The sequence below is a fragment of the Brassica oleracea genome, chromosome C9 (genome assembly GCF_000695525.1).
Source record: "Brassica oleracea var. oleracea cultivar TO1000 chromosome C9, BOL, whole genome shotgun sequence".
Lineage (NCBI taxonomy): Eukaryota > Viridiplantae > Streptophyta > Magnoliopsida > Brassicales > Brassicaceae > Brassica > Brassica oleracea.
The window spans coordinates 42,018,506-42,036,843 of NC_027756.1; the positions used below are offsets into that span (position 1 = coordinate 42,018,506).

General features: G+C 39.2%; 3 protein-coding genes across 5 annotated transcripts; 1 reads left to right on the plus strand and 2 right to left on the minus strand.

Moving 5' to 3' along the window:
* Nucleotides 1–7,078: 7,078 nt before the first annotated feature.
* Nucleotides 7,079–9,171, plus strand: LOC106319353 (putative L-type lectin-domain containing receptor kinase II.2). Of its 2 annotated transcripts, XM_013757652.1 has the most exons (2): nt 7,079–7,829; nt 7,908–9,171. In XM_013757652.1, exons 1-2 carry the CDS (start codon nt 7,079–7,081, stop codon nt 9,155–9,157), a joined length of 2,001 nt encoding a protein of 666 aa, XP_013613106.1. In that variant the 3' UTR covers nt 9,158–9,171. The 2 variants fall into 2 exon arrangements, with proteins under 2 accessions (XP_013613106.1, XP_013613105.1); XM_013757651.1 differs by having other exon boundaries at nt 7,079–9,171.
* On the minus strand, nt 9,154–12,116 carry LOC106319354 (D-xylose-proton symporter-like 3, chloroplastic). The gene is made up of 13 exons (XM_013757653.1): nt 11,833–12,116; nt 11,649–11,752; nt 11,386–11,464; nt 11,247–11,306; nt 11,098–11,164; nt 10,885–11,009; nt 10,717–10,818; nt 10,265–10,645; nt 10,073–10,183; nt 9,924–10,004; nt 9,739–9,837; nt 9,489–9,626; nt 9,154–9,408 (listed from the first exon to the last, which is right to left on the minus strand). Exons 1-13 carry the CDS (start codon nt 12,028–12,030, stop codon nt 9,274–9,276), a joined length of 1,680 nt encoding a protein of 559 aa, XP_013613107.1. The 5' UTR covers nt 12,031–12,116; the 3' UTR covers nt 9,154–9,273.
* A 141-nt stretch (nt 12,117–12,257) lies between these two features.
* Nucleotides 12,258–14,196, minus strand: LOC106317097 (transcription initiation factor IIA subunit 1). Of its 2 annotated transcripts, none has more exons than XM_013754954.1 (6): nt 14,005–14,196; nt 13,694–13,864; nt 13,538–13,636; nt 13,350–13,460; nt 13,188–13,271; nt 12,258–13,110 (listed from the first exon to the last, which is right to left on the minus strand). In XM_013754954.1, exons 1-6 carry the CDS (start codon nt 14,125–14,127, stop codon nt 13,087–13,089), a joined length of 612 nt encoding a protein of 203 aa, XP_013610408.1. In that variant the 5' UTR covers nt 14,128–14,196; the 3' UTR covers nt 12,258–13,086. The 2 variants fall into 2 exon arrangements, with proteins under 2 accessions (XP_013610408.1, XP_013610409.1); XM_013754955.1 differs by having other exon boundaries at nt 13,350–13,450; nt 13,537–13,636.
* Between the last annotated feature and the right edge of the window lie 4,142 nt (nt 14,197–18,338).

The window sequence follows — 18,338 nt, forward strand, 5'->3', positions numbered from 1 at the left end:
CTAGAGATAAACATGGTCTAACAGTGCAGTGTATATAGAAGAGAGGAGACGATACGTGTGCTATTGTTTTCTCAAACTAGTGTTCTTCCAAACCGTCTTGACGAATAATATCTACTAAGATAAATGGATAACCAAGATGAAGAGTTGAACCAAGAGTTTGATGAACTTCATCTCTACTCCAAGCTTTTAAATGAGCATTTGTATACTGTCCTTTATGTCATTTATTCACATTATTGTTTGATACTCGTTGAATGATCTATCAACAACAAAAAGAGTTTCAGCAACTTGTATTAATTTGTTATGTGTTACACAACATTGGTATTTTTTATGATCCTCCGAACTAGTTTTTGAGAAATTACAATCAAGGTAACTTCAGGCTCTCAAACCCTTTTGGTGCTTTGCTCGTTCCCGGTTTGTACCATACTGTACATCCATCAATGGAACTTGGAAGCTAAGCATTTACTCACTTTACATATCCAAACTGTAGCTCATCACACTTGTGATAGTTACAAGTTTGTAAATGCAAGAACTCTAGGAACACATTAATTCTCTATACAGCCATCATATATGACATATATTGCTGTTCAATAACACCATTTAGGCGTCTCCCATTTTCGGTCCTCAGGCCCATATAGCCGCGAAGCTCCGGCCTCTAGGTGGCAGAGCGCAAAAGCCATGGACAAACCACCGGGCTGTTCCCTTTACATATAACTTCAGTTATTTTATTCCCGCCTACATTCATCTTCAAGATTCCAGCCAAAAAAATAAGAGAAGTCATTAGATCACAATCTTTTTTTGTCAACGTCATTAGATCACAATAAGATAAGTATAGTGCGATAAAAATAAAATTAAGATAAAGAGACAAAAGAGAAATCCCTTGTAAGTGGTGTGCTCGATTGAGATTGGAATTATTATGTTGGGCACCGAGGATCTTAAAAGAACTTGAGTGTAATGAACAAGAGTTTAGTTTTACTGAAACTTCATGAATTCATTTCTTAACCTAAGCTATTACATGAGTTCAATATTTATAGCCAAAGGTAAATAGTGTTGCCCTAGACATGTGGTTTAATCGTGAACGCTCTGAAGATCAAGGGCTGAGAATTTGTTTGCCAGCTTCAAGCCATTAACTCCTTCTGCACCGGCTCTCGTCATCTTCTGCTTTTGTACTATGCTTTTGCTACTCTTCTCTTCATTTCCAAGACATAGACGTTGCGCAGTTGATTCAAACTTGGGACCACTTGTGTTGGGCTGTTGACTGGGCTTCTTCTCATCTGCGTGGCCCATCTTCTGTTTTCCCTTTTGCTCACTTGTCAATCTACTGCCGTTTAATGTACTCTCATCAATATGCCCCCTTAAACTTGATGTGGTGTAACTTCAACACCAAGTTTGAACCTCAGACTGTCGAATGCTCTGAAGGTTAACGGCTTGGTAAATATATCTGCCAACTGATGCTGAGCTGGTACATGTTGCACTACCAAAGCACCAAGCGCCACTCTTTCCCTTACATAATGATAATCCAACTCAAAGTGTTTTGATCTCTTGTGATACGCTGGATTTGCAGTCAGGTGCACTGATGATAAGTTGTCGCAGTAGAGTTCTGGTGTGACAGTGATAGGAACTCCGATCTCTCGAAGAATCGAACACATCCAGCTCAGTTCTGCTGATGTCCCTGATAAAGATCGATACTCTGCCTCTGTTGAGCTTCTCGAGACAGTTGGTTGTTTCTTGGACAACCACGAGATGATGTTAGAACCAAGATATGTACAGAATCCCCCGGTTGATCTGCGTGTACGATGGCATCCAGCCCAATCACTGTCGCTATACGCCCTCAGTGTGAAATCAGTATCCTTAGAGAGATTAATATCGTAGCTAAGCGTCCCTTTAACATACCGCAAGATCCTTTTGAGCAGGATGAAGTCTGATAACTTTGGCTCATGCATCTTCTGGCACACGTAGTTGACAGAGAACTGCAAGTCCGGTCTGGTAAGAGTAAGGTATTGCAGCTTCCCAGCGAGACTTCAGAAATAAGAAGGGTTTTCGAACTTCTTATCTTGATGTGGCGGTTTACTCAACTGAAGAGGAAATGGTGTGTTGACTAGGGTGCAATCCATCATTCATGCTACAGCAAGCAGGTCCATGGCGTATCTTTCTTGAGAGAGGAACAAACCAGACTTGTGAAACTCAGCTGGAATACCCAAGAAGTAATGCATCTTACCAAGGTCCTTCATTCGAAACTGTTTGCTAAGATCTGCCAATAACTTTTGCAACAGATCAGTGCAGTTTCCAGTCAACAATATGTCATCAACATACAAGAGAAGTAAGATAATGTTCTTCCCTTTAGTGTAGATGAATAGAGACAGGTCCTTGATGCTGCAAACGAATCCAAACTCCAATAAGTAAGTGCTGAACTTGTCGAACCAAGCTCGAGGAGACTGTTTAAGCCCGTAGAGAGACTTGTGAAGAAGACACACGTGATTTGGTCTGGTCTTATCTACAAACCCTGAAGGCTGCCTCATGTAGACTGTTTCATTCAAATCTCCATGGAGAAAGGCGTTTGCAACGTCAAGTTGTTTTATCTCTCACTGAAACATTGTTGCTATATGTAGAACAATTCTCACTGTCGATGTTCTAAACACAGGGCTATATGACTCCAAGTAGTCTACTCCTTCTTCTTGTCCACAACCTTGAACCACCAGTCGCGACCTCAGTGACTTCACTGTTCCGTCTGCATTGTACTTCGTCCTATGAATCCATCGACTACTCAGTACATGCATGTCTGATGTGTATGGGACTAGTGACCATGTTTCAGTCAGCTTGCAGTTGTCAATTTCTTCTGTCATGCCGTTGTTCCAACCGGGATGCTTTAATGCTTCTGCCAAAGTCCTCGGCTTAGGGCTAGCAACTTTGTCTGTCAGAAGAGCATATCGAGGATTGGGCTTAATAATACCCGCTTTAAGTCTTGTAGTCATCTGATGTTGATTCATGACTGCTGACTGTGAGGAAGCTGCAAGATTACTTCCTGATTCTTGTACTTGACTCGATGACTCTGTACTTGAATCAGATACTGCTCCTTTCGTGATGGTGAGAGTGCATTGAGGAGTTGATGTGGCAGAGGAAACAGTCGATCCTTGACTTGGAAAGGTAGGAACGCTGTGAGTAGATGATAATGGGTTTGTGTTATCAGACCCACTGTTTGAAGAGGTCTGGGTCTCAGAAGATGAGATAAGAACACCTTTGTGCCATGCTGAAAGTAGTGGGGTTGTTGCTTGAGGGTGCATGTGTTTGTAGACATCTGAGAAGGGAAACTTTGACTCATCAAAGATCACATGTCTGCTGATGTACACTCTTCCAGTAGGAGGAAACAAGCATCAATATGCTTTGTGTTTCTCACTGTAACCCAAGAACACACATGTTAATGACCTTGGATCAAGCTTATTCTGAGCGTATGGTCTTAGCATCGGATAACAGGAGCTCCCAAAAACACGAAGAGGAGAGTAAGAAGGTCTCTTGTTGTACAACTTCTCATACGGACTTTGAGTCGAAGGGAGAGCTGAGTGTGGTAGCAGGTTGCTCAGAAAATTTGTTGTGACAAATGCTTCAACCCAATATTTCTAAGGAGCTTTACTTTGAAACAGAAGTGACAACCCCAGCTCGACAAAGTGTCTATGCTTTCTCTCTGCCAAGCCATTCTGTTGAGGCGTATGTGGGCAAGAGAAAAGCTGTTTGATTCCACATTTCTTGAAATGCACAAGAAGTTGGTTGCAAATAAATTCACCACCCCCATCACATTGAAAAGTACCAATATTTGTTGAGAATTGATTCTGAACAAGAGACTGAAAAGCAGTGAAAATAGAAAAGAAGTCTGATTTCTTCTTCATGGGATACAACCAACAGAATCTAGAGTAGTTGTCTATAAGAACTACATAATACTTGAACCCTTGGACTGACACTACTGGTGACGGACCCCAGACGTCGCAATGAATCCTTTCCAGCGGTCTTGAGCTCACTGAGACTGATGCAGAAAACGGTAACCTTGAACTCTTGGCCAACTGACAAGATTCACACAATGACTTGGATCTTTTATTGATGATGATGACTCTACTTGAAGATAATTGCTGAAGGATATGCGGATTCGGATGCCCCAACCTCTGATGCCAGACTTCATCACTTGCAGAGACATGTCTTGTTGTGAAGAAAGCATGCAAGGTTGGTGTCTTAAGAGAGTACAAGCCGTTAGTGCTTCTTCCCTGCAACAGAACCTTCTTGGTGGCCTTATCATAGACGCAGATATTATCAGCATCAAAATCAAACCCACATGGGTAGTCTTTGGTGAACTTAGACACTGAAAGTAATGGTTTAGCGATTTTTGGACATACTAAAACATCTTTCAGAGGAAGGTTACCTGAGGAGGAAGCAATGCTTGCCGATCCAGTATGTGTGATGGGAAGATACTCGCCGTTTCCAACCATTACCGAATCAGATCCGTCGTAAGCTTGTGACTGATGTAGATGATGAGTTTAGTTTGTGATATGAGCGGAAGCACCTGTGTCAGGAAACCACTCACTACCACCTGCTTCAGACATGTCTGCCATCCTTAGAGCCGCCAGAGCTTTGTGCAACTCATCTGGCTGATAGCTGTTGTTGAATCGATGCCAGCACTTCATTGCTACATGACCTGTCTTTCCACAGATTTGACATATTGGTCTGCTATCTGAGTCGGAAGAGGCAGAAGACCTGGAGGAAGAACAAGACGAGATGTGTTGAGGGAAACCCCTTCCTCTTGTAGAGAAAAAGTTTTGACCTCCTCTGTTACATCCTCTGTTTCTGGTGAAGAAGGGTCTTCCTCGTTCTGAGTTGAAAGCCAAATGATGAGACGCTCCGGTGTCTACTGCGTAACTATGAAGTCTGTCATCAAACGCAACCAGTCTGGGAACTATGTCGTCAAAAGTTGGTGAAAACTCAGCATCCATAGTCCCTTCTATACTCGTCTTTATGGGTTCATAGTCACGTCCTAGTCCCAGCAGCGCAACAAAGATCTTCATTCTTTCAGGAACCGGACTGCCAATGGAGGTGAGCTGGTCGCAAATCATCTTTATGTCACGAAGGTAGTCGGACATAGGTTTGTCATGTTTAACAGTGGTTTGACGCTTCCTTTACAGCTCGAACAGTCTTGCTGAGGTAGCACGGTTGAAGTGATTCGCCAGAGTCACCCAGATCTCGTAAGAGCTCGTGCAGTGAATCACCTCACTCTGGATGTCTTCTGAGAAAGAACCAAGCAGCTATGACTGGATAACTTCGTCAGTTTGGAACCAGAGGGTATGGTCTGGATTTGGCACCGGTGTGGACGTGCCGTTGATTCCAGGAGCTGAGATAGTAGCCAGTGGTTGTGGAGTTTCTCTGGTGACAAATCCCAACAACCTTTGACCGTTCAAGAATGCTTCAAACTGAGGCTTCCATAGGATGTAGTTCTTTTCCGTGAGCTTTACAGAGTTGATGATTTTGAGAGTTGGTGGAGTATACGGTTCCATGGATCTGTTATCCATGAAGCTCTGATACCATAAAAGAACTTGAATGTAATGAACAAGAGTTTAGTTTTACTGAAACTTCATGAATTCATTTCTTAACCTAAGTTATTACATGAGTTCAATATTTATAGCCAAAGGTAAATAGTGTTGCCCTAGACATGTGGTTTAATCGTGAACGCTCTGTAGATCAAGGGCTGAAAATCTGTTTGCCAGCTTCAAGCCATTAACTCCTTCTGCACCGGTTCTCGTCATCTTCTGCTTTTGTACTATGCTTTTGCTACTCTTCTCTTCATTTCCAAGACATAGACGTTGCGCGGTTAATTCAAACTTGGGACCAGCTGTATTGGACTGTTGACTGGGCTTCTTCTCATCTGCGTGGCCCATCTTCTGTTTTCCTTTTTGCTCACTTGTCAATCTACTGCCGTTTAATGTACTCTCATCGATAGATCTAACTTGTATGAGTTTTGAAACTGCTCTTTTTCGACTTTCTGTATAAGCCAGGGAGCAAGTGTTGTTTGTACCCTATGACACGTTATTAAGGTATAACGGGAGTAGTTCAATCGGCGTAGTGATGTTTCTAAGACTTCATATTCTTGGAGGTGAGTTTGTCACGTCTTATACTACACGTGGTTATGCGAAATGAAAATGTGATGCTTCTTACTCGGAGTTCTAATACGTCTGATAGTTGACGTAGGAGTGTTTTCTATAGTTGGTGCAATAGATCAATTATTTTTCGAATTCGTTTTCCTCTATTTTTCCAATTACTGCATCGTTCCAAATAATTGACAATTATCAGCAACAAATCAAAGGGTTAATGAGTTAACTTTACTAGTTGCATATGTGCTAAAAATAACAAAGTATTCACAATAATAAAAAAAGAAAAGAAATGCTAGCTACAGGTTGTGATGCAGAAGATTTCTTCAGTTTAAACAAACAAAAGAGAAGCAAGTTGATTCAGGATTACACAAACATAATTTATAACAGTGCCATCATCGTTGAGCAAGTCAAAAAAAAAAAACTTAAAACAACTGCAACTAGCATTTCTTGATTTAGTAAGAACTTATTCAAACAATTATCCTGATCCTGAGAATTAGAGATGTGTGCACGTATGTAGTGCATACAAGTCTCAGATAGAATGTCCAAACTGAAAGATTTAACTTGACAAGTTAAAACCTCATTTAACCACGCTAGTCACAGAGACGGTAAAAAACTCACTCAGGTCAATACACATATTGAGATCACAGCTAAAACCTTATGTTTCCTGTATAACCAATCAGCTAGAAAGCAACAAGCAAAGATGCAGAACAATAAAACGATATATAGCAAAGTAACTAACCCACAACAATAAGAACATCTAAATGATGACATGGGCAGTGATATGTTATTGCTAATTCAAAAGGAAAGAACTATTCTTAGCTTCTCTTTGATACTGTCTTCCATGTAAAGGTCAACTCAGGGTTTCCTTGATCAGTTTAAATCAAAATTTAATGGTAACGAAAGTGCAGAAGAATCTAATAAGTTTAACAAGCTTAGGCACGCGAGAGAGAAAACCAATGGTGCTTAAGATAAGGTCACTGAGTTTGTGGATACTAATATGCGTCCAGGTGTTTTCTTTGGTGTTAGCTCAAGACGGTAATCAGTTTGTGCACTATAACTTCAGTAAAGCAGACCTGCATCGTGATGGCATGGCAACTATCGATGACGGCCGATTGCATCTTACAAATAACACAAATAAGAGCACCGGCCATGCTTTCCACAAGATTCCAATGAACTTCACAAGGTCATCTCCCAGTTCACTTTCTTTTTCAACAGAATTTGTCTTTGCGATGTTTCCTTTGCAAGGCGACGGCCAGGGGCTAGCTTTTGTGGTATCTCCTTCAATGGACCTCAGGTATAGTGGCGCTGCAACATCATACTTAGGGCTTTTCAATAGGACAAATGATAATAAAACTGAAAACCATATCTTGGCTGTAGAGCTTGACACCAATCCAAGCTCTGAAGCGATTGAAGATAGCTATAACCATGTTGGGATTGATGTTAACAGTATTGTCTCGGTGGAATCTGCGGATGCTAGTTACTTTAATGATACATCCAGGAAGAACATAAGCTTGCCTCTTGCTAGTGGAAAGAGTATTCTGGTCTGGATTGATTATGATGGTTTAGAAAGGTTACTAAATGTGACGTTAGCTCCAGTTCCAACAAAGCCAACTTCACCTCTCTTGTCAAGTTCCATCAAACCAAGTGTGCCTCTCTTGTCAAAATCCATCAATGTTTCAGAAATATTCAATGAAACCATGTTTGTAGGCTTCTCTGGATCAACAGGCACAGTCAAAAGTGACCAATATATCCTTGCATGGAGTTTCAAGAAAGGTGGACAAGCAGAAAGCCTTGACATTTCAAAGGTTTTGGATCCCCCAAATCCACCTCCACCACCACCATCATCTCCGCCGCCACCTACTCTGCCACCAACCTCTCCACCAAAGTCAAGGTCTAAAGGCTCTAGCCTTGCTTTAATTCTAGGCACTACTATAGCAGGAACTTTGCTAATAGTACTAGGAGGAGTTTTGTATCTTCTTTACAAGAAGAAGAAGTATGCTGAGGTTCTTGAACAATGGGAAAAGGAATATAGTCCCCAGAGGTACTCCTTCAGGAACCTATACAAAGCAACCAAGGGTTTTAAGGAGAATCAACTACTTGGAGCAGGAGGTTTTGGAAAAGTTTATAAGGGAATACTTCCCTCCGGTACACAAATCGCTGTTAAGAGAGTCTACCATGATGCAGAGCAAGGGATGAAACAGTATGTCGCGGAGATCGCTAGTATGGGAAGACTAAGGCACAAGAACTTGGTTCAGCTCCTTGGCTACTGCAGAAGGAAAGGTGAACTGCTTTTGGTTTATGAGTACATGCCCAACAGAAGCCTAGATAACTACTTGTTCAACAACCAAAACCTCACTTGGTCTCAGAGATTGAACATAATCAAGGGAGTAGCATCTGCGCTTTTGTATCTTCATGAAGACTGGGAACAAGTTGTGCTACACAGAGATATCAAAGCTAGCAACATTCTTTTAGATGCTGATCTTAATGGACGGTTGGGAGATTTTGGGTTTGCAAGGTTCCATGATCGCGGCGAGAATCTAGAAGCTACACGTGTGGTTGGAACCATAGGCTACATGGCTCCAGAGCTAACTGCAATGGGTGTGACCACTACCTGGACTGATGTATATGCCTTTGGAGCTTTTATTCTCGAGGTGGTTTGCGGAAGAAGGCCAGTAGACCCTGAGAGACCCCCTGAGCAAATGATTCTACTTAAGTGGGTTGCTATTTGTGGAAGCAGAGATAGTTTAATGGTTACTGTTGATAGTAAACTTGAAGGAAACTTTAAAGCTGAAGAGGTCAAGATGCTTTTGAAGCTAGGCATGCTCTGTTCTCAGAGCAACCCAGAGAATAGACCAAGCATGAGACTTATAGTACAATATCTCGAAGGAAATGTCACTGTTCCGAGCATATCATATGATACATCTGGATTTGGTATGCCAAATATAAGCAATGAAACGGTAACACAACAGCCTGGAACCTCCTCATTAGCTAACTTCTCTTTTGAAGATGTTACAGTCCTATATGGTGGTCGTTGAAGCCTGCAAGCAAACTTTTATTCTGCTACAATGTTGTGTCTCCTAAGTGAATGATTGTATTGTGATTGGTTGTTGAATTTACAATAACATACATGTTTTTTTTTTTTGCAACATTTTCACTTCAAGATTTTAGATTCAATCTCTTCCAGACTAAGACCCTTGGTCTCAGGAACTACTAGAACAACAAACAAGAGTGATACCAATGCTATGGCTCCAAAGAGAAGGAAGAGATTCTCTGCTCCAAGATATTCCTGCAAAGGTGGCACCGGAGCCAGAAGTTACTAATAAACTTTCAAGGGAGATTTAACCAGAGCGAGCATAAGGGTTATACCTTTAAGGGTGAAAACGCAAAGGTCACAATGGCATTGGATCCAAAGTTTGTAAGAACTGCAAGACTGATCCCCCTCCCTCTTGTGCGAAGTGGGAATATCTCTGACACCATTAGCCAACTGATTGGTCCAAATGAGATCTGGTTCCCAAGAACAAAACAGTTAAATCAGGAAGATACGACTATTAAGAGACGTAAGCTGAGTTTTCTCTTCTTGTTTCTATACGATCTAGACAAGAGCTAGAATGCAAACCTGGTAGCAACCAACATAGAGAAGCAGTGCACAAACTGCTACAAGAGGAAAACCACCGAGAAACTTGTAGTATGCTGACAGTAGAAACAAAGAAATCGCCTGGAATGTTTTGGAACATACAAAAGAAAAAAGAGTAAGCCAATGTATTAATATGAAACTTAAGGAACAAAAGAGTTAACTCATACAATGCCACTGACGCCTCCAATCAGTAAGGGACGTCTTCCAAGATCATCAACTTTAGCAACAGCCACCCATGTCATCAGTAACTGCAGAGGACGTACGTTATCAATTATATAGCATACACAGATACTTAAATAACAAAAGAAATGAGCACCTTGAAGACACCAATGATAACAGAGACTCTAGTTGCATCAGCAGCAGCAGAGAATCCAGCAGTCTGAAGAATCGAACCCGCGTAGTAAAGAACACTCGGCTGTCCAGTTATCTATCAAGTTCGATGCAGAGTATTAAGTTAAATCTCACATTCATCCAAAGACCAACCAACAAACGAAGAAGTATCAATCACCTGCTGAAAAAGAACTAAACCACCACCAATAGTCAGAGCTTTCAAGTTAGGCCCTTGGAACACTTCCAAGAAGTTCCCCCCAGACTTCTCCTCATCTTCATAAGCCGTTTTCACAGATAACAACGCATCCTCCACCAGCTTCTCCGACAGTTTATCACCGGGAGGTCTGCCACGTAGTTTGCTGAGTGCAACCATGGCTTTGTCTTTGTATTCTTGTAGAGCGCCTTTGCCTTGAACAGCTCTAAGAAGCAGCCAGCGAGGAGACGGAGGGAGGCTCCACATGCCTAGTCCCATGAGCAAAGCAACAGGGGTACCGAATCCGTACATGTATCTCCACCCTCCGACCACATCAATCTCAAAGCTTCCAACAGAAAAACCCAGCTGCGCAGAAAGTGGGATTAGAAAGAGTCCAAATGAAATTACATAGAAAAAGGAAGAGATGGGATGTGTACCAGGATGCCTAATACGATGAAGAGTTCTTTGAGAGATATAAGAGTTCCACGGATTTGAGATGGGCATGTCTCAGCTATATAGAGTGGAGCCCCATGCATTGCCTATCAAAGGAAACCAGTTTACTGTAAGCAATCAACAAGGAAACAAGACAAGGTTGCAGAGCTCACCAAACCAATACCCAAGCCGTAGAGAAGCCTTCCAAGTAAGAGAACATTAAGATCAGGGGCGCAGCCAGTGATCAGAGACCCAAGGAGATAGAGACCAGCAGCTATAATGAGTTCCCGTCTTCTTCCTTCATAAGAAAATGGTAAGAAGAAACAGAATAAGAGACTTGGAACCAGTTACAAAGAAGGAGAAATCAATAAAAATAAAAGAGTTACCAAGGAAATCAGCAATGCCATAGACAAGAGTTGAGCCAAGAAGGGCTCCATATAAGGATCCGCTAACCTACACAACAAGATGCAAAAACAGACTGTAACTTTCTGCTAAAAATCCATATGGGAGAAGCATCTCTAGATAATAGCATTACCACAAGTCCCAGCTGAACAGGTGACAAGTTAAACCATGTAGTTCCACTGAGCGCAGCTGACTGTTTCAACACCATAATAACGATGTTAGGCTTTGTAACTAACAGGTAACAAATAAAAGCAGATAATTTAAATTAAAACCTGAAGTGAGAGAGTAGCACCGGAGGTTGCTCCAATATCATACCCGAACAATAGCCCTCCCAGAGCCGGGAATATAAACCTAAGATTCAAGCAAAATGACTGTTAAAATCAAGTGTTGAGCCTAAAGCTCAGTCTAGCTATTTATGATACATAAGCCATTGCTCACAGATTAAGATCATTACACAGACAAACCAAACCTATGTAACAAGCTGATGGGATTAAGAACTAAACAGTTAATTTCCTAAAAGGATATAAATAGTTACGGGAGTATCACAGAAGACCAAGAAAATGACTCAGGAGCATCAGAAGCAAGCGAATCAGCTACTTCTCCACTGTCGGCAAACTCTCCTCCAGTCCCAACTTTGACCTACCCATGAACCAAAAAACAAGAAAACCAAATCAAACATTTTTGAAAAGCAAAAAAAAGCCATGAAAGATGGTCCTTACCTGGAATTTTTGTCTGTGTCTAGGGGCTGAACCAAGTTTGGGTACCAATAAAGTTAGTTGTTTGGATCGGAGGTGAGATGAGTCAGGCCTGGATTTGAAACAGGAGCAGAAGAAGGCACGGGGACTAGAGTTCTTGAACTGGTTCCGTTGTAAGGGTGTGAGGGGGAAATGTAACTGAGTCGAGACAGCGAAAGCCATGATCAGAGTGAGGATTCTCCCGCTAACTTTGTACGCTTATCGCTCATCCCCTTGAATCTTCATTTTGTTTTTATTTTTAATTCAAAAATATAATAAAATTGTGTGGTTGTAGAGTATCTTTCTTTTCCAGATACATACTAATAAGGACAAAACTGTAAATTAGTATTAGTAGGGCTTTTGTTTAATATAAACCCTCTTTTTTGTCTTCTCCGCTATTCTTAAACCTCTGTAAAGCTCGTGGGGCAGAGTAGGTAAGCCAATCAACCACCATTGCTACTTTTTCATATTCAGCTTCTTCCTCGTTCTATATCTGTTAGAAGATGATTACTTTCTAGCAGAAGTTTCCAACTTTGGTAAGCTTTTGTCGATTGGGATTAAGATGAATCATGAGCTCTGGTTGCCTCTTCTAACATTTTTTTGGAGCACAATCCTTGTTGATGGAATGATGCATACCTAACTTGGCTATATCTATCTGTTAAAAGGGGTATGAGCTTGGAAGGTAACTAGCTAGAGCTTTTTGAACTCGATACAGGACACTTCCGTTAATGCTGCTCTGTTCAATCAATGGTATTTCCAACACTATTGGACGGCTGCAACTAAGAGACAAGGAGAGGTTCGGGTCCTTTTATGATGAACGGTTGGTTTTGAGTCTTGACTGCTCTTTTTCCATAAACGGTCTCAACTGATTGGTGTTGGTAACCGCTGGGGAATTGAAGAAGGAGACGCGTCAACAAGTGACCGACCACTTGCTTGCAAGAACCTGGACAATTTTTGGATTGTAGTTGGCTGTTTTCTCAGGCTCTTTGTTTCGTGTAATATGAAACAGGTACATAATAGAAAGAAAGATTCTACATGAAGATACTTCAAAACAAGAAGAGCACTAGTGCTGCGTTAGGACCAATGGATTCAAATTCGCAAATTCCATTATTTATTAACTCCATTGCAACCAAGGTATTGGAACAAAGCCAAAACAATGTTATATACATTAAGAGTTTGCATTTATTTAGTAGAGAGTCTAGCGAGAAAGAGACAAATAGCCTTCACATAAAGCTTCTCTTAGAAGGTAAAATCTCCTTTGGTCTGCCAAAAAAAAAAAAGAAGATATGTGAGTCAAGTGAAATGTTAAATATCCTCCATTATCAAGAACTTCGTCCGACCTCAGAGAAAAGAATGTTCTTTTCGTTGATTTGCATAACCCCAGCTTTGAGTTTGCACTCCCACTTGTTCTTACGCTTCTTTACCTACGAAGTGAATAAAATGGGTTTTATAACTCCATCATTGTTATGAAGAATATGCAGCAACGAAGAAATAAATCTTACATAATCAAACTGACACATGATCAAATGCGGAATGTCCTCATCATCATTGATATCATCTTCCTCATAATCATCATCCTCGTTCAAACTTTCATCATCATCATCTGCATCATCGTTCATCGTTCAGTTCACAAAAGTAAACAAGGGTAACACTTTCTCCACAAACAAACCCATACATCTGAAACTTTACCATGAGGAGCAAAAGCGCTTGGCTTTATATCATCACTAGCACCATCTTGCTGAGGAATGTGAAATCCTTCACTCTCATCTTTTATCGACAACCCAAGCTCCTGAAAACGCGTTTTCAATAATCCAGTGACTCAAAAACAAGAACAAGAGAACCATACCGTGGATGGAAACTGAGCATCAGTGTCAATCCCACTCTGATTCTGAGCATATCCATGCAAAGGATTTGGATCTTGAATCTGCATCAAAGGTGTTGTGGTAGGAAACGAAGGAGAAGATGTATCTATGGTTCCTCTTATGACTCCGGCTTGTATCATCTTCCTTCTCCAAGTCTATACCCACACATTTTACAAGCCAAGCAAAACTTAACGGCGAAGCAATTTAAGCGAATCCGAGGATTATATGTAAAGACAAATCAAGATCGATCAGTTGACCTAAATGGATATCAAACAATGAGAGTTTGTCAACTAACCGCATGAAGCTCGGTAAGAACAGACTCATCGAGTTCTCCACTGAAGACGAGGTCGTTTCGAGACTTGCTGATAACATCGTTGCTGATTCTAATGTAGGCGTCGCTTGTATTGCTCGCGTCCATTCCGAAACAGTCGACTCTGAAGAATGCTCTGTGGTGGAGACGAAGAAGAAGAAGAAAAAGGAAAGCGAAACGATTAAAAGTCTTGAGGGTATATATAGGTTGTGGCCGCATCACACGCGTATTTATAGTCACGATAATAAGCTCTGTAAAGTCGGTGGTTAATCTTCCGAGCCGATTATCTGAAGCATCTGGGCTTTTTAAAGCCCATTTTCACCAAGTCAATAGCCCTTTTGTCATCCAAAAATCTTACGGTATGAACGGTGGTGACCAAGGGAACAGCGAAGAATAATGCATTCCCTAACGTTCCTAAAAAATATCATCATTCACAAGGAATATATTTTTCTTTTCATTCTCTACTATTCTTTTTTTGGTAGAAAAACAAAGAACAAAAGTATTTTTTATTAAATTTGAGAAGGGACAAACCATTCATTTTCATTTCTGTAGTTTTATTCATTTACGTTCTTTTTCTATTCGTTCCTCTTCTTTTCAGAACGGTCGCCAATCCAACTAATCTTTGCACTCAACTCTTTTAATTACTCAAGTGTAGTCTTTTACATGTTTTTTTTTGTTAAACAGTTTCGATCTGGTGATTTTTTTTGTACTTTAATTTTTGAAAAATATTGGATCATTCCATTTATTTCTTACGTTACTGAGCTTCAATACTTATCATACGTGTGTACAGTATGATATATTGTATTTAGTAGATCATATGGTAAATTCATAATAGTATAGATCATATGGTAACTATTCTAGTCTATACTATTAAAATAGAATCCATAATAGAATTCTGCAATTGATTTTTAGAGTTATTTACAAGAAAATGGCATTGCCTTTTTGGAATTTTTATAATTAATTCGCTTACCATAATTATAGCCAATCATAAATCACGTTTTTTTTCTTCTCAATTATAGCCAAACAGTATTAACCAATCATAAATCATGTTTTTATCTTATCAATTATAGCCAAACAATATTTAATAACTTTCTAACTTCTCAAGTTTTTAAAGTAAATTCGCCGGCCATAATCAATTCTATTAAAACAAGATCATGTTATGTCCAACTATATATTTCATTTCTTTAAAGGGACTCTTATTATTTTCTTTATATAATTATTATATCTAATTTTGTTTAAACAATAACCACTACATTAGGGCGATTATCAACAAGTAAAAAAAAACTAATCCTACCTTAATATACGTTATATAACAATACCACTACATTTTTCTATAAATACACATTAACCACTACGTTAGGATAATCCTACGTTATATAACTATATATAAATTAAATTTCGTTAATATATAATAGAAAAATTACATATTTATAGAAACACAAAAAAAATTACAAACCAACATTATAACCGCGAATCAAGATCTATAACATAAATATATTATTACAAAGAAACGAGTATACAAGCATATTGATTACAAAGAATCGAACGTATGTCGAATCAACTTTTAAAATTGTTATTATTTTATAAAATAGATTTTGATTAAGATTTATACACAAAAATGATTACAAAGAAAACACAAATATGATTAAAACACACACAAATATGAAAATTAAATTTCTTAAAAAGAAATGAAAACAAAAAAATATACAAAGGGCGGTTCAGAATTTCGTTCAATTGATCAGAAGTCGCGTATTTTGGGAAAATCTACATTAAAGCAATATTTAATAACATTCTAACTTCTTGATAACCTATATTTAGATTATTTAAAGCCACTTGACAGCCTAAAAAATCCTAAACCACAAAAATATAACTATGAATGTAACATCCCGAGTTGTGATATGTGAAAAGGCTTAAGAGAATTGATTTGGTTACCTATGTCATCAAAGTTGACTTACCTTTTCCGGAGCACATCCTGAAAGAACTCTAGAGTTAAGCGTGCTTGAGCTGGAGTAGTGGAAGGATGGGTGACCTATCGGAAAATGATTCGCGATAGCATGCGAGTGAGGCCAAAGCATGGGAAAAGGTCGGGTGGTGATTGCAGGGTCAGTAAACAATGATTTCGAGCCTTGGCCCACGGGCCGAGAGAGCGGGCGTGGGTGGCCCATTAGATGTGGGCGGTCGGGGCGTTACAAGTGGTATCAGAGTTGGTTAGCCATCTCAGTTCTGACCTGAGAGGCGTCTTGAGATCTGTCGTAGGCCGCAACGAGGACGTTGCGTTCTTTGAGAGGGGGTGAATTGTAACATCCCGAGTTGTGATATGTGAAAAGGCTTAAGAGAATTGATTTGGCTACCTATGTCACCAATGTTGACTTACCTTTTCTGGAGCACATCCTGAGAGAACTCCAGAGTTAAGCGTGCTTGAGCTGGAGTAGTGGAAGGATGGGTGACCTACCGGGAAGTGATTCGCGATAGCATGCGAGTGAGGCCAAAGCATGGAAAAGGTCGGGTGGTGATTGCAGGGTCAGTAAACAATGATTTCGAGCCTTTAGAAAAATTAACGGACCGATCGCTGGAACGGGATGGGCCCACGGGCCGAGAGAGCGGGCGTGGGTGGCCCATTAGCTGTGGGCGGTCGGGGCGTTACAATGAACTACACAAACCTTAAACCCTAACATACATACAAACCCTCAATTGTATAAACATAATGAGTGTGTAATGATTTCAACTTAGCCTTATACAAATAAAAATATAATGTCAGGTTACAGATTTTAACTTAGTGTTATATGAAACATACAAATAATACAAATAATTATTAAAAATTTGGAAAATTATAGTGGTCTATTATTTTATTAATTGTGGTACTAAATTTTATTTAATAATATCAAAAAATGAAACCAATTAATATTCTATCGCTTTCAAAACTTCTCAATTATAAATAAATATATATATTATAAATTAACATCTGGTTATATATTATTACATTTGTATCTTAATACTTATCATCCTAAACATATTAAACAGCAACTACATATATACCCAAAACACATTATATATTTTTTCAAATATACATTTTATAAAATATAATATGTTCTAAAATAAAATATTTCAAAAGAAACAATCTCGCGCTTCAAAGTGCGGGTCAATATCTAGTAATTAATTAAACCTCAAAATGTTTTTCATTTATCTATAGAAGATACTCGTAGATATTATGTAAATATACACTTTCCATATGAGTATATATGAGTAGAGAAGGAAGTCGGTGACTCCGTGTATATAAACCCTTGTACTACACTTAGGTCTGGGCACGGGTCAAGTACCCGACATTTTTTAGATACTTATTACCGGATTTGGTTTGTTCAAGTAGTTATATTTGTTACATGTATTTGACTTGTTCTGAACAAGTACTCACTGTATCAAGTACTCACAAATTTTTTTAATACTTGTAAATTACTTGACTTGGTTTATTACTTGATTTTATCTTTTACTTGATTTGATTTGATACTTGATTTTTTCAATTACTTAACCTATTTTACTTGATGACTTGAAGTTAAAACACAGAGTTTTACCTTTACGGCTCTGTATATAAACATCAGATTTCCGTTGGACTAAATCAGTTAGTACTAGCCCAATAGATTAGTAATGTTGGATATTGATATTTAAATGCACAATTCTTTTAGTTTTGATAGACATATGATACATCAAATTTTAATTAAATAATAAACTAGATACCAAATATTTAATAAACTAAATAATATATAAAAAGTAAAAGAACAAGTAGAAGATACTAAGTAACAAGCCAAGTAGCTAAAAATAAAAATATACTTGTTACTTGACTTGTACTTATGAGTAATAGAATCCATTTACTTGTTACTCGACTTGATGGTAGCAAATACTTGTTTTTTTCAAACCGAGCCGACTCAAGTAGCAAGTATAACCCGGGTATCAAGTAATAGTGCCCAGGCCTAACTACACTATCACTAATTAAGTCATTCAATCATCATTTTATCCTAGTCTATATAGTATCATAGCCGTCAAAAATATAAAACCTAGATCGGCTCACTTTTTCTCCTTTTTTCTTCCGCAAAAACATCTTAATCCTCCTTCAATGTTATAACCAAACAACTCTGCCACAACAGAAACAATCACCACTGGTGATGCACCAAACTCTGTTCTAAACATCAACATGAGCACTGTAACCAAGTTATCCTCCACAAACTATCTTATCTGGAACATTCAAATCAAGGCTCTGCTACGCGGCTACAATCTGCCCAAGTTCATCGACTCCTCTGATGTTCCACCACCGGAGAAGATCACGGTTG